This window comes from Kogia breviceps, chromosome 18 (genome assembly GCF_026419965.1).
Source record: "Kogia breviceps isolate mKogBre1 chromosome 18, mKogBre1 haplotype 1, whole genome shotgun sequence".
Classification (NCBI taxonomy): domain Eukaryota; kingdom Metazoa; phylum Chordata; class Mammalia; order Artiodactyla; family Physeteridae; genus Kogia; species Kogia breviceps.
In genome coordinates this window covers 10,340,120-10,353,455 of record NC_081327.1, presented here as the reverse complement: position 1 = coordinate 10,353,455, position 13,336 = coordinate 10,340,120, and the positions used below count along the sequence as shown (strand labels likewise).

Sequence of the window (13,336 nt, the reverse complement as noted above, 5' to 3'; positions counted from 1 at the left end):
CCACAGGGAGAGCGGCACGGCCGGCACAGCACGCACACCCAGCGGGATGTGTTGGGGGGCTCAACGTGGTGTGTGTCACCCAGGGCCCTTTCCCCATTTCCCCTTCACCTCTCCCCACCCAGAAAAGTAAAGTCCAAGATGCGGCCAAGGGGACAGAGCTGCCCCCACCTCCAAGCACGACAAGACTCAGATAGACTGTGGCACCTGGAACTGGCAGACCACAGGCACGTTAACCTCCCTGACATCAGCTGCAAGTCGGCACCACCAGTACCACTTGGCAAGTTGTTGTTAGGTACAGGTTATACAAAACATGCATATTCACCCCATCAAATGGGAAAAGCTATTAGATTCTTTCTCCTCAGCTTAGATCCAAAGTTGCCTTGCTTGACCTATCGGCTCTTGGGGCATCACCAAAGAGCAGTCAGGACCAGGCATGCCTTGCTTCCCAAGATGGGTGGATGACAGAGGTAGTGGTGGTCCCGTCCAGGCCACATCACCACTGACTGTGTGCTCAGGGAAGTCCAGTCAGCTCCCTTTCACCAGACCCATTTTTCTTCATAAAAACATACAAGTGAGTAGACAGATATGCTAGCCACCCCACTCATCTCACAGCTTTGACCTTGTAGTCCTCAGGGGTCAGAGGCTGTGGCTGAGCATGCTGGCCCCTATGCCCAGTCTAGGGCCTGAAAGATTGGCCCACAATCTACAAAATACTTCATGCTCTGAGGTGCTGGGCACCTTATACTAAGGCCAACTCTTCTCAAGGTCATTCTGGAGTTTTGTCAACTCTGCTTCCCACCTACAGACAAGTTCTGGTCAGGACAGAGCCCCCACTTCACAGAGGACGGCTGAAGACAGGAGAGGCTGAGAGCCTTTAGTGAAGGCCCTGTGCAGAGGCTGCCACCTTGGCACAATCCAGCCTTGAACCCCATCCCCTACTCCCAAGGTAAGCCTCCATGGGGATGACTGGAGAAACGCGAAAACATTAAAGACAGATGAAGCAACACTAGCAGTAGCACTGTGCAGTCAGGAGCTGTACTTAAAATCAGTCCTTCAGAGTCATTACCAAAAGATTAATAATATAAAAAAAGGGACCAGTACAGGGTGACCACAAGGTTTTCTTCAGGGCGCTTGAGGCTTACCGAGATCTAGAGCAATGAGTGACCTGATCAGATCTCCACCCCCGTAGTTACAAACAACTCATTTAACAAGACAGTCCACTGTGATGATTTGAACAATAAAACAGACCCACAGACATTAAAAGGACAATGCCTCTCTCTAAAATGAACCACCTCCAGGCAAAATATGAACACTCTACTAATCTGTCCCTGGGTCTTCCACAAGACTCAGAAGAGAGCACAGGTCCTCACATCAATCTCTTACAAATGAAGAAACAGATTCAGAGTACAAAATTATTGAACGTCACACAAAACACGCAGTGATAGAGTCAAAAATTTCTCTCTTGTTATTTCTGAGCGCAAGTAAGAGCTCACAAAGGGGACACCCAGGCCCCCACGCCCTAGCCAAAGGCCCAAGTTCCTCACCAGCTCGTGTGTAGAACCAATTCTCATCGTAGGGAGCGAGCTCTTTATGCTTGGCCAGCTTGACAGTGTCCACCCATTCAGGGACTTTCAGCTTCCCGGACCTGGGACCAAGACAGCGAGAAAGGCACAATTCAGGAGTTTCCACAAACTCCATCCCAATTCCCTCCCTTCAACACAACTGTAGATCATGAGGAGCCCAATGTGTCCCAAAATACAAAGATACTGAAACTCAAACACAACTCAGGCGTCAGGTAGAAAAGACAGACCCCACAGAGACCTCCAACAAGCCTCCCCAGACTGAAAGCCTGCGGGCGCTGAGGGACCAGGCAACGGCGACAGCCCCCACCCACTCGGACCCCAGTCCCCACACTCACTTTTTGAGGAAGGCTGCCAGAGCTCTGACGAACTCCTGCTGGTTCACGTCCTTTACAGTAACTCCAGGCATCTGCGGGAAAGGTCGAGCATGTAAACACAGGATTGATGGAGACGACTGACAAGGGTCGGGGGCCAGCCCCAACGCGCTCTAAACCGCCGCACCCTCCTTACTTCCGAAGGCCCTACTTCACTTCCCAGCTTTAAAGACCCCTGCGCCCGTGGGTCCTAAAGAACTCACCGACGCCCACGGTCTCTCCAGGTCGCACTAACACTGCCTGCGCCCGTTTGTGAAGACGCTGTATGACCCCAACCCCTGATTCTGGGGTCCCCCGCACTCCCCGCTGCCCACCAGGCCCAGCCTCGGTTCCCGGAGCGCGCGGACCAGACATGCCCGGGCCTGCAGCTCGCACGTGGCCGCGACTCCAGGGGGCGGGGCGGCCCCGCGCGGGTACCCCGGAACTCCTAGGCACACGCTCCGGGCTTGGGAATCGGGCCCCGACACCCCACAGCCGGTTCGGAACGGAGAACTCGGCTTACCGTGCGGCCTCCAAGCTGCCAGCCAGGGAAAAGGGAGCAACGGGGTTTCCCGGGCGCACAAGTCGGGCGTTGGTTATCGCGAGAGTTCCGAAAACTCGCGAGAGCGGGGTTAGGAAAAAAGCGGCCGCGCCTCTCTCAGGGCAAATGTGGCTTCCCCTCCGCGAACGTGGGAGGGTGTGGCGTGAGGGCGGAGGCTTGTTTCCTCCCCGCCCTTCCTTCTCCTGCAGCGTGAGAGTGAGGAGCTCTCGTCTTGAGTTGGAGGGAATCTAGCTTCGTTTGCGTTGATCGTGCATGCAACAAACAGCGGCGGAGACTGTATCTCCTGGCGGAAGTTATGGGTGGGCAGGAAATAAAGAGACCTGGCTACACCTGGCGCCACCAGCGGGACGACCACTTTTCCGGGTGGAAGTGGCTTTTCTGGCCGGAAGTGGGGCTAGTAAGGGCGGAACTGTGACCGGGAGCGCAGGGGAAGGGCAGCGAAGAAATATGGCCACCACCTGCCCTTCCTCAACTAGCAGTACTCGCGAGAGCGGAAGGGGACGGAAGCCGCACCCTTCTTAGGGCGGAAATTGCTTCACCACGGCCCAGGAGAGCGGAGTGGGAATGAGGCACTGGAGGCGGGGAGCAGATGAGGGCAGGGGCAAAGGGGCAGAGGCGGGACCTTCCGAGAAGCTCAGCTCTGCCTCCTAGCGCCTGAGTCTCTTCGCAGGTAGTGCACACATTAATTCTATCACCAAATACTTTTTGTGTGCCTACTCTGTGCAAGGCACAGGTAAACATTATGTAGTATTACATGCATTATCTAGTTTAATCCTTCTAAGGTCCAACACCCAAGAACACAAAGAACACACCTGTGGTTTGATAAAGTTGTTAACTTGCTGCAAGGAGAAAACATTTAAATGTGAATCCTAATGTAAACGGTACTGTGTCAGTGTAGATTGAGCCAGTTTAACAAATGAACCACTCTGGTGTGGGATGCTGGTAGTGGGGGAGGCTGTGGGAGGGCCGGGGGACTATGGGAACTCCTACTTTATGCTCAATTTTGCTGTAAACTTTAAAACTACTCAAAAGAAAATAAAACCCCACCTCTTAAAAAGTGGTTCGAGGGTAGGAAGTTGTTTATGTTGTGATGAGGGGAGAGGCCACGTTACAGTACATTAACTCTGTAGGAAAAAAAAAATTCCTAAGGAATCAAGACAGCGTGGTTTACTTAGTCATCTATTCTGAGAACCCAGAGAGGAGTTGCATGCAGGCCTTGCCCTCTGAGAGTACTTATTCTCGGAGGGGAAGACATAGTTGGACAGAGATAGGCACAGCCCAGGGTGATCAGGCCTGCAAACTGCAGGCCAAGGACCCCTAAGGAATGTAAGGAAATCTACCTAAGGGGCTTATCAGAGACATTAAGTCAGATGAGAAGGATGAGGGTCTATGCAGGGCATGGGTTATAGGACTGTCTATGTGTGTGTGTTGGCGGCTGCAGAGCCAGCTACACAATGGGACAGGGATACAGAATGAGGTCTACATGGCCCAGGCAATGAGGGTCTGAGTAGAGAAACTGGAAGGGGATGGGTGCTACGATGTTGATTCTACATTGCTCAAGGAGTGTGGTCTGGAGTGGAACGGGTTCACATAGGGCTGACATGAAAGGAAACATGGATTCCCAAAGGGCAGAATGTAAAATGAGCTCCTGAAGTGAAACATGCGTGTCTGTGGGGGGGGAGGAGATTTGTTTGGAGAGAGGAGCAGGATGGTGCTTCACATTTGGAACCTCATTGGTTATTTCTGCAGAACATCAGGATGGTACATGAAGGAAGCTTAGAAGAGGGATGATTTACTCAATACCCTATTGGACCTGGGCAACACCGTTCCTCACCTGGCAGTGGGTAATGGGAAAGGGAGTGACACATGAAACAGTGCTCACAGTCTATTGGCTGTAATCTCCAAAGGCTGGTCAGAGGCCAAGGGCCCGTTGGCTCCCCACAACCACAGGTGAAGGATGCTGCAGCCACAGAGGAGCGTGAGCAATTCGTAAATGTGCCCTTTTCCCACAGCTGACCTCTGCAGAGCCTCCACCCTCCTCCCTCAGGCACCAATGGGGAAGCCCTGACAATTTGATAGACAAAGTAGGCCTAGCCCGTAGTGTAAAAAGCCCTGCTAGGTCTGACAAGAAGGGCAGAAGGGCTGCAGAGAAATGGTCTGTAAATAGGCCTGCCCCCAGCTCCTTCCTCCAGTCTCTATCACTTTATTCTCTCCTCCCTTTTCTCATGTCATCCTTTACCCTCAAATTATACTTTCTTTTACTCTTCCCAGCTGTGTGAGCTTGGTGTACTGGGGACCTTTGGTCAGCCCTGAGTAGCAGGGTCTTAGCCACGTTGCATGTTGCAACGCTTCCCTCTCCCCTTGACTATGTGGGCTTGGTTTTCTGTCACTGGGAGAGCATGGCACAGCAAGGTTTAGGCAGGTCTATAAAGGGGCAATCACACATCTAAGTTAAAGCAAGGTCAGGGAAGGAAGGTGTGAAGCTGACTTTGGTCTTTGGTTATCTTGCACTGAGTCCTGGGAAGTGTTGGAGATTTGTTGCTCTGTAATCTGTTAGAATTAGAAGCAGCTCACCTTCTCAAGGCCCCAAACTAGAAAAGAGCAAGTTGTAATTGGATGCCATCACCATCAATTATCTTGAATAAAAAGAGGTGTAGGTGACATTAGGAAAAAGAATCAGTGATCAGGCACGTCCCTTGAACTTTCTGTTTGGCCCTTCTAAGAGTAGGAATGGGGATGGGGGTCTCCGAGTCTTCATATCTTTGGAATAGTTCACCAGGTCTTCACGTGCTTGGAACAGTTCAAGGAGAAGGACTTGACAGCAGAGGACTAAGAAACAAACGTGAGTAAGACATTATTACTTACTTGTATCTTGAGTAGAAAAATAAAGACTTTTTGAAAAACCCTTGGGACTTGTGTCTGTCTCCTGGAGTCCTGAATTTTTCACTCTATGTATTATAAAAATTACCTATTAATTGATTTGGGGCCTGGCAAGGAAGGAACCTTTCTCCAATATTTGCCTACAAATTTTCCCTAAAATACTTGGGCAAGTCACTTTATCTCTCTAAGGTGTTCCTTTATTTGTAAAATTGGAGTAAACATACATAGCTTACAGAGTTGCTGTGAGGATATATGTGAATTGCATACAGTGTGTACTCAATAAATGGTAATAACTGTCACTAACCTTTTATAGGTCCTTCAGAACTTAGATACATGAACCTCTCTAGTTCAGGAAAAACCCTTGATAAAGACTAACTTGATTCTTCCTGTCCTGATTGGTCTCAGTCTCCCTGTTTGAAAAATGTTACTTTACGTTAGATTAGCAGTAAGTTGACATTCCATTGACTAAAGCTGGACTGAAGATATGTCTTGTTTGACCTACATAGGATTTAAAGAAGAAAACTGAGCCAACATTCGAAAATTAAGATGTTTTAAAAAGAAATCTAGCTTTCCAGCTTCCCTTGAAAAATCAGAAGATATGGCAATCCGGAGCCCACATTCCTGCCTGGCAGCAATCCACTAGGGCCAAAAGGAAGCTGCCTCCTTAGGTAGGGCATGCATCCTCAGTTTTCTAGGGCTCCTCTGGCCTTCTTTACTCAGTTGTATGATCTGCTTGTGCCCTTCTGGGCAGCTGGAAACTGTCCATGCTTGGCACAGAGCAGTCACTTAATTCTTGAGTCAGTGAATCACCTACTGTGTCTGCCTACCACTCTTTCTTATCTGGCCACAAAAAGGAATCCAAGTTTGTAGTTATTTGTGGTAGTTACTGAACGAGAAGAGAATTGAACAAGTCCTTTCTGTCAGTCGGGATAGACTAGGTTAGGCTGCGGTAGCAAACAATCCCCACATCTCAGTGGCTTAAAACAATACACGTTTATTTTTTGCTTACTCACACAAACCTAGACACAAAATGAAAATTCTCTCCTGTTTTCACATACATGAAGACAGACATGAGTGCACAGGTATATACAGAATCACACGTCAAATAAATACCCTGGAACATGAACTAATGCAAAAATCTATTTAGATACTGGTTAACTTAAACTGCACAACTTTCTCTTTGTTGGGGATTTTAAAAGGTCCCAGGATTCAAGGAAGGTAAAAGAATATCCACCTTCAGCCAAGGAAATGGCCATGCTACAAAAGGAGCCAAAAGCTAATAAAGCGCCTGAAAGCTTTAAAAAAGCCTGAAGCTTGTACTGCATTAAATTCCATGCATAAATCTGTTAGTAAAATACCAAATATGCAATGCCTGCAGGCTGTTGCCCCCCTACCCCAGTGAGGCCTCCACCTCTGGGCTTCTAGCTCAGGAGGGAGATGGATCCCAGATGCCCAAAACGCAGAGCCACGGAGGGGGCTGGACTGGGTCAGAGAGAGGGGACAACAGGCTGGGATCCTCTTTCTTCAGCAAGAGCTACAGACAGGAAGGAAGGGGGCAGGACCAGGTCACATCTATTTCCCCTCCCAGCAAACCCTCTCTTTTTACCCCATCTAATCCAGGCCCATCTTTGTTCACCTGGATTATAGCAAACACTTCCTCCTCACTGATTTTCCCACTTCTAGCCTTGCCTCATCCAATCCCTCCATCACAGCCACCATACCTGTCTTTCTAAAGCTCAGGGTCTCAGAATATGTCCCTTTACTCAGAAACATTCCCTTGCTCCCCTTCATGTACAGGTGCTTGTCTAGATGCCCAAGCCTGGCATGCCAGACCTCCATGATCAGAAGCCCCTCCATATTCATCTGCTTCTGTTCCAGCACTCCCTCCAGTCCCACACAGCATGTCCAATCCACCATTTTGGACAGGAGAAATCTCAGCCTTCCCTGTCTGTCCCCATAGGTGTTTCTCATGCCTCAAGATTCCTCTAGTTCTCTCCAGGTTTCCCAAATAGAATGGAAGCTCCTTGAAGGCAGTTATCAAATCTCCTTCCAGGCCAGAACCTTGTTACCTCTTCAGCCCCTCTCCAGACTTCAGCAGGCAGTTTGGGTCCGGAGACAAAGCCTTGGGCTGGAGTCAGGAGAACAGGCTTTGCCACTGTCTTGCTATATACCCTCAGGCAAGTCCCTGCCTCTCTCAGGGCTTCACTTTCCTTGACATCAGGGCACTGGACATTTGCTTTTGAGTACAAAAAGGATAAAACAGATTCACTGAATAACTCTCAACTGTAATCCCAGGGGCTAGGTTGAAAAGCTTGGGGCCTGGGCCTGGGATCTTGAACTTGTGACTTCCTGATCTACTTGGTTAGTCCCTGCTTACTCCAGTAACTCCATTCCTCAGTCATGCCTATCCCATCCTCTCCTTTTAAGGAACAGGTTACCTGATGGGCCACAGGGCTGGAGCAGGGAAATCCAGGCATGGTTGGAAGGACCAGAAGGGGTCAGGCGGGGAGCCTGAAATGAATCTTTCAGTCCCATAAGAGCCTCGGCTGCCTCCCGCTGCAGCTGCCACTCTGAGGGGTCAGAGGTCCAGGCCTGGTGAGAGGCTCCGGGGGCCTGCAAAGGAAAGGGAGAGAAGCGGACTGGGAATCCCCACTTCTGTCCACCCTCCAGGTGCTCCCTCTACCCCTTGTTACTTCATTATCCCCTGCTCTTCCCTTCCCCAAGCTCAACTTCCTCCCAGGGTCCCGGATCCCACTTCTTCCCCAGGACCTGTGGCTGCAGCAGAAGGGGGTCTGGGGTGCCACAGGGCTGCAGTATCAGAGTCGAGCATCTGGAAATAAGGAGAAAAGATGCCAGGGGGATTAAACATGGACAGATGGGTACACGTGGAAACAGGGGCAGGATTTTGCTATGTTCTGATCTAGGAATCAGAATGCCTGCTGGGTCATTAGGCTTTGTGGCCTTGGGCAAGTCCCTTCCTCTGTCATGGCCTGCTTCGTTTTCTGTAAAATGAAAATATCTGTCAGCTTCTTCCTACCAGGGCTACTGTGAGGATTATGGGAAATAATTGGTGTCAGCTAAAAAAAAAAACTGACAAAACATCTAGAGGGATTGAGGTGACTGTTCCTGCCCTACCAGAGTCTGGTTTCCTTCCCTCCTAGTTCCCCAATCGCCATGGAACTTGAGGAGCAGCTTGGTCCCCCTTTAGGAAGCTTTCTCTAATGGCCTCTGGCCTCTCTCCTAGGCCTCTGAGGCTCTTAGCATCATGTCGTCCCCCCACCCCACCCCGCCCCACCTCACTTCAGCAGGCAGTTCAACCCTATCTTATCTGTTTAAGTGGACTTAATAGCCACTATTTGTTTAAGGCCAGGGCTTGTGCTGGTTGTATTCCATATATTATTGCTAATTCTCATTATTACCAAGAAGTAGTAGTGTCTCCGATTTACTGACAGAAAAACAGGCTCAGAGAGGTGAAGATACTTGTACAGAGGTTCACAGCTAGGCAATGGCAGAGCTAGGAGAGCCCTGCCTCACCCATTAGTCTGAGACCTTTTCTTTATCATCTACTGTGGTATCCAGCACAGGGTTAGGCACATCATAAGCACATATCTTTTTCTCCCTACTCACGTGTGGGGCAGGGTAGAGGGCCCTCGGGATTCTCCAGAAAGAGGAGCCATCAGTATTGGGCGAGATCCTGAGCAGGCTGGGAGGGGCCCATGAGCGGGCAGCCAGAGGGCAGTGCCAGGGTCAAAGCCTAATAAGAGAATGCAGAGCGTATGCAGAGGTCATGGCTTGTCTTCCCTCTTCCTACCCTGTATCTTTTTCCTCTTGTCTTTCTGATACAGTGGTACCTAGTCATTCACATATCTCTTGAATTAATGTTGAATTCATCTTACCAGGGAAAGGATGCAGAGGGACAGCAGGTTCTTGGCATAGCAAGCGGCACACCACTGGGGTTGGTACGGAAAGGCCTGGAGGCAGCCGGTGTCCAGTGGCCCAGGGGCCTGGAGGCACTGGAGTCCAGGGCAAAGGCAAGGCTTCTGGGAGACAGCTGAGCAGCAGAGGCCCCCGGGAGTTCTCCTGCAGGGGGCATAGGTTGGAGTCAGGTACAATGCTGGAGAAGGAACGGGTATGTTCCAGGATGTAGGTGGGACCCCAAAACTTCAGAGCTTGAAGGGCCACAAAATCCCACCCCCTCATTTTGTCCATGGAATAGAAGCGATTTGCCCAAGATGACACAGCAATTCAGGGCTGGACCTAGAACCCAGGTGCTGAGGGCACAGAGGAAGGGATCTGGGCAGGGGCTAAGACAGGAGTCCCCGTCAGGGCCCAGTTTTTCCTTACCTTCTCAGGGGGTGTCAGTGCCAGCGGAACTGCCCTATGGGGAGTCTGAGGCTGGGGTGCTATGTTCTCCTTTCCAGCTGTGAGGGACCAGGGAGCTTTGGTGAGCTCTTTCTCCTGAGGGCCATCCCACTCCAATCCCAAACTGAATTATCTCCCTCTGTCCCATTTCTACCCACAGACCTCACCGCATCCTCCCAACACTTAATCACATTTTACAGTTGGGGAGGGTGAGGCCCAGAGAATAGAAACGCCTTGCCCCCGGTCACGCACCAATTCAGTGGCAGGACTGGGGCTCTTTTTCCTACTTAGGCTTTCCCTGCCCACATTCCTGCCCCGGCCCTGGCCAGAGACACTCACACTGGACCCCTGGTCGAGTGACTCCCTTCTTGACACGGCTGGGAGCTCTGGGGGGAGCCGCCCCCCTCCTCATCAGGCCCTGAGCCAGGTGCCGCTTTAGCTGCGCCTCCTCCTGCCTGCGCAAGGCCACCTGGGCAGCCATGACTCTTCGGCGCTCCCTAAAGAGGGGGCGTGGCGAGTCGGGAGTCAAGTCGGCCGCCTTTTAGATGAGGCCCATCCTCTCCCTTCCCCGGATCTCATACTCACAAGATGAGGACACATTTGTGACACTCGCAAGCCTGAAAGAGGCAGAGGCGCTTGTGGCCCTTGAGGTGGGCAGTGACACCGTGACAGCGGCAGCGGGCGCAGGTGGGAGAGCGACTGACAGCTCTCCGGGGCATGAGCTCCATGCCCGGGGGGGCTCTAGTCTCATCCCCTGTGGCCGAGTCTGAGGGGCAGTGGTGGACAGCAGGCATTTCATTGGGTTCCATGTATCTAGGGGCGGAAGTGGAGGGGTCAGGGTGGACACGTGGGCCCTCTCCGGACCAGCCCTCTTGCCTCTGGGAGGCCACGCCTGAAGGATTTTTCCGTTTTGCCCACTCCTGGACTCAGCGGTCACCCCTGAGTCTCCCCTGGCTTTCTCCTTCTTCACTTTCCTCAGGCATCAGCCTTCCCAAGAACCTCTCTCCTCTTTCCTTTCTTATGTATCTTTCATCCTAACATTATTCTCCGCTCACCTGTTCCTTTCCAGGCAGAAATCCCAGTTTGGGGCACACGCGCGCACTCTCACGCCCCCCGCAGCGGTTCTCACACCCGCCTTCCACCAACACCCCATTCCCACAGTTTCCCTGGCATCCTCGTCAACAATTTATCATCCTTCCCTCCTGCATTTATCCAATTCCCACACATAACGTTTATGCTGCCCTTTCAATTCTTAGCCTCACGTATGCCCTGCAATTCGATTTCCGCCCCCCGCAGCCCTTTTAATCAGACCACTCCCTTGCACCTCAGTAACTACATCATTCTCATGGATCCCTTGCCTCACTTTCAAGAATTATTTTCATTCCTTCAGCAAAGGTTTACGGAGCCCCTTCCATGTGCCAGGCCCTGATCTAGGCCCAAAGCCCCCTCCCCACGGTCCAAATTCCTCTCTTGCACCCACACGCCTTCCAAACTAAGGCAAACCCGCGCCGTCGCTGCGCCCGGACTTTACGCGCCTTTGCCCATTCCCAACAAGCAGCCTCAAACCGCGCCCGCCACACCTCCTCATGCGTCTGTTCCTCGCGTGCACCCCCTTCTGCAGCTGTCCCCCCAAATGCTGTGCCCGCGGCCCCGCCCTGCTCCGCTCCAGGGTCCCAGGGAGGGTTCGGGGCTCAGGGAGCGCGCCCAGGGGCCGCAGTGGGGGAGGGGTGAAGGGGCCGCGAGGAGCGCTCGTGGGGAGGCGAGGGGATGTCTGGGGCGGGGAGTCCAGCGCAAGACAGGGACGGGAAGAGACGTGAGGGGTGGGGTCGCGTTCACTTCGTCAGCCTGCGGTTACCACAGCCTCGAGAGAGCAGGGTCAGACTCAGGATGAGGTGAAAGGAGGTGGTGATGCAGTGCGTGAGGAATGACCTCGCTCGCGCCACTTTTCCCGCCCCTTGTTACAAGGACCAATGAGCTGCAAGCAGCGCCTTCTGCCGCCGAGGCGAGCAACCAGTGCGCTTCAAGATCCTTCACTGACGGCCCGCCTCTTTACCTCTGGCCCGCTTCTCCTCGCGCCACACTATCGGGCCAGCCAATAGTGCGTCGAGTTGAGTCTCGCGCCACTTCTCCCTCCTCGTGTGATTTGCCTTCCCAGACTGTACTTTACATTTTTGGGGAGGTGGCCAATGGGGCGTCGAGTACCGCTTCCAGGACTAGGCTGGCCCTGACCCCCAGTAACGGCTGCCCGGCCTGCCCTCCCGCGCATGCGCAGTCTCGCCCTCCGGCCTGCACTGCACGGACAACGCCTCTTGAGCGTTTGTCTTCGACTCTGCGTGGGCGGCTACTCTTCGCCGTGTGGACGCCCGTGTTTCCTCACTTCTATCCCACTGCCCGAACTCCCGATCTACCTTTCTCCTTTTATGTTCCCCACGCTGCAATATCCCTGTTTCCTTCCTGGGTCCCACCTTCTCACGCTGAGCCCCATTCCTTGTGTCTCTTAACGTCAGTGCTGCTGCTGATTTTCCTAATTCTGACTTCTTCCGTCTCCAAGAGCCTCTCTCTCTGCCTGTTCATCCTGCTGATTTTCGGAACCCCTTTCTCCACGTGCCTCATGCCCTCAAAGCCTGGACCCCTGCCCCTCCCATCCCCCTCTTCGCTTCCCGAGACGCTTCTGTGGGTTTTTCTGTCTTTTTAGCCCTTTCCACCCTATGTGTTCATCTTCCTCCCGGATTTCACCCCATTCTTGGTGCACCACTCTCTACTTGTAGCCGTCTCTGTGCATCTCTACTAGACCCATCTCACGGTTTCCCTCCCTATTCTCTGTGGTGCCCCCTTTTCCCGATGCATTCCGCCCTGTCTCCTTTTCTCTCTTTGAGCCTCTAAGATTGCCTTCTCGCTCCCCTGAGAGCCCGGTCCCCGTGCCCCACCCCTCATTTCTCTGCCGCCCCCGATTGTGCTCTCTGCTCCCTGCAAGGTTCCATTGCAACAGTTTGCTCCTCCTTCTCTGTGTGGTTTTTCATTTGTAGGGATAGCATCTCCTCTGACCACTACTCCGTCCCTTTTTCCTTGAGGATTTCATTCCACTCTTTTCCCGTTGTGTCCGTGCTTGTTCTCAGATTGCTGGGTCCCGTTGTTTTGCGTTCCCAGGCAGGTGTGTGCCGTCTTCTCTGCTTGGTCCAACTCCTTTGTTTGATCTTTCGTCAGCCTTCATTTCCCCTTCCTGTGTCCCATCTTTTCTGCTGGTCTTGGCCTCTTAGTTTGCCGCAGATTTCTGGCGTACAGATCCCGTGTCAGGTATTCTGGACAGAGAAGTGTGGCAGAAGTGACCTCTAGCTGGACTGCTGCGCAGGGGGGCGGTAGTAGACGAAGTGGAAAGGTTATTTGGGGCCAGTCTGGGGGAGGAAGGGTGGGGGTGTGTGGGATGCTTTAATGCCAGCTAAAGCAATTGACATTGAACCTTTAGGTAGTGGAGAGAGAGATAGGGGGACCAGCATTTTGGGAGAGCTTAGCTCTTGCCTGGCACTTTGTACTAATAATCTTATTAATTTTCAACAATGACTCTATGAGATATATTACTAATATATTTTATAAATGAGTTC

At 52.1% G+C, this 13,336-nt stretch overlaps 2 protein-coding genes across 3 annotated transcripts in view; both read right to left on the bottom strand.

Annotated features, from left to right (window-relative positions):
* RPS19 (ribosomal protein S19) overlaps positions 1-13,336 on the bottom strand; it is a 115,455-nt gene that overhangs the window by 4,378 nt on the left and 97,741 nt on the right. Inside the window, exons 1-3 of one of the 2 annotated variants that reach the window (XM_059045180.2) lie at positions 2,457-2,838; positions 1,919-1,989; positions 1,545-1,645 (exon numbers count right to left, since the gene is read on the bottom strand). In XM_059045180.2, coding sequence (XP_058901163.1) covers positions 1,545-1,645; positions 1,919-1,989 — 172 coding nt within the window. In that variant the 5' untranslated portion in view covers positions 2,457-2,838. Of the gene's footprint in view, positions 1-1,544; positions 1,646-1,918; positions 1,990-2,456; positions 2,839-13,336 lie in introns of those variants that run through there. The other variant, XM_067020245.1, reaches the window with a different exon arrangement.
* Positions 6,351-10,921, bottom strand: DMRTC2 (DMRT like family C2). The gene is made up of 9 exons (XM_067020244.1): positions 10,793-10,921; positions 10,323-10,550; positions 10,077-10,234; positions 9,720-9,796; positions 9,272-9,455; positions 9,003-9,129; positions 8,145-8,205; positions 7,814-7,988; positions 6,351-6,909 (listed from the first exon to the last, which is right to left on the bottom strand). The coding sequence occupies exons 1-9, from the start codon at positions 10,888-10,890 to the stop codon at positions 6,863-6,865; spliced, it is 1,155 nt and encodes a 384-aa protein (XP_066876345.1). The 5' UTR covers positions 10,891-10,921; the 3' UTR covers positions 6,351-6,862.

What these genes read in the sequence shown, in the direction of transcription:
- DMRTC2 (XM_067020244.1), bottom strand. Translation starts at nt 10,890, where the DNA reads ATGGGGTGTTGGTGGAAGGCGGGTGTGAGAACCGCTGCGGGGGGCGTG. An exon ending in CCCTTCTGCTGCAGCCACAG is followed by an intron (nt 7,989 to 8,144) that starts GTCCTGGGGAAG and finishes TTTCCTTTGCAG; the next exon opens with GCCCCCGGAGCCTCTCACCA. An exon ending in CCAGCCCTGTGGCCCATCAG is followed by an intron (nt 6,910 to 7,813) that starts GTAACCTGTTCC and finishes TCCTGTCTGTAG; the next exon opens with CTCTTGCTGAAGAAAGAGGA.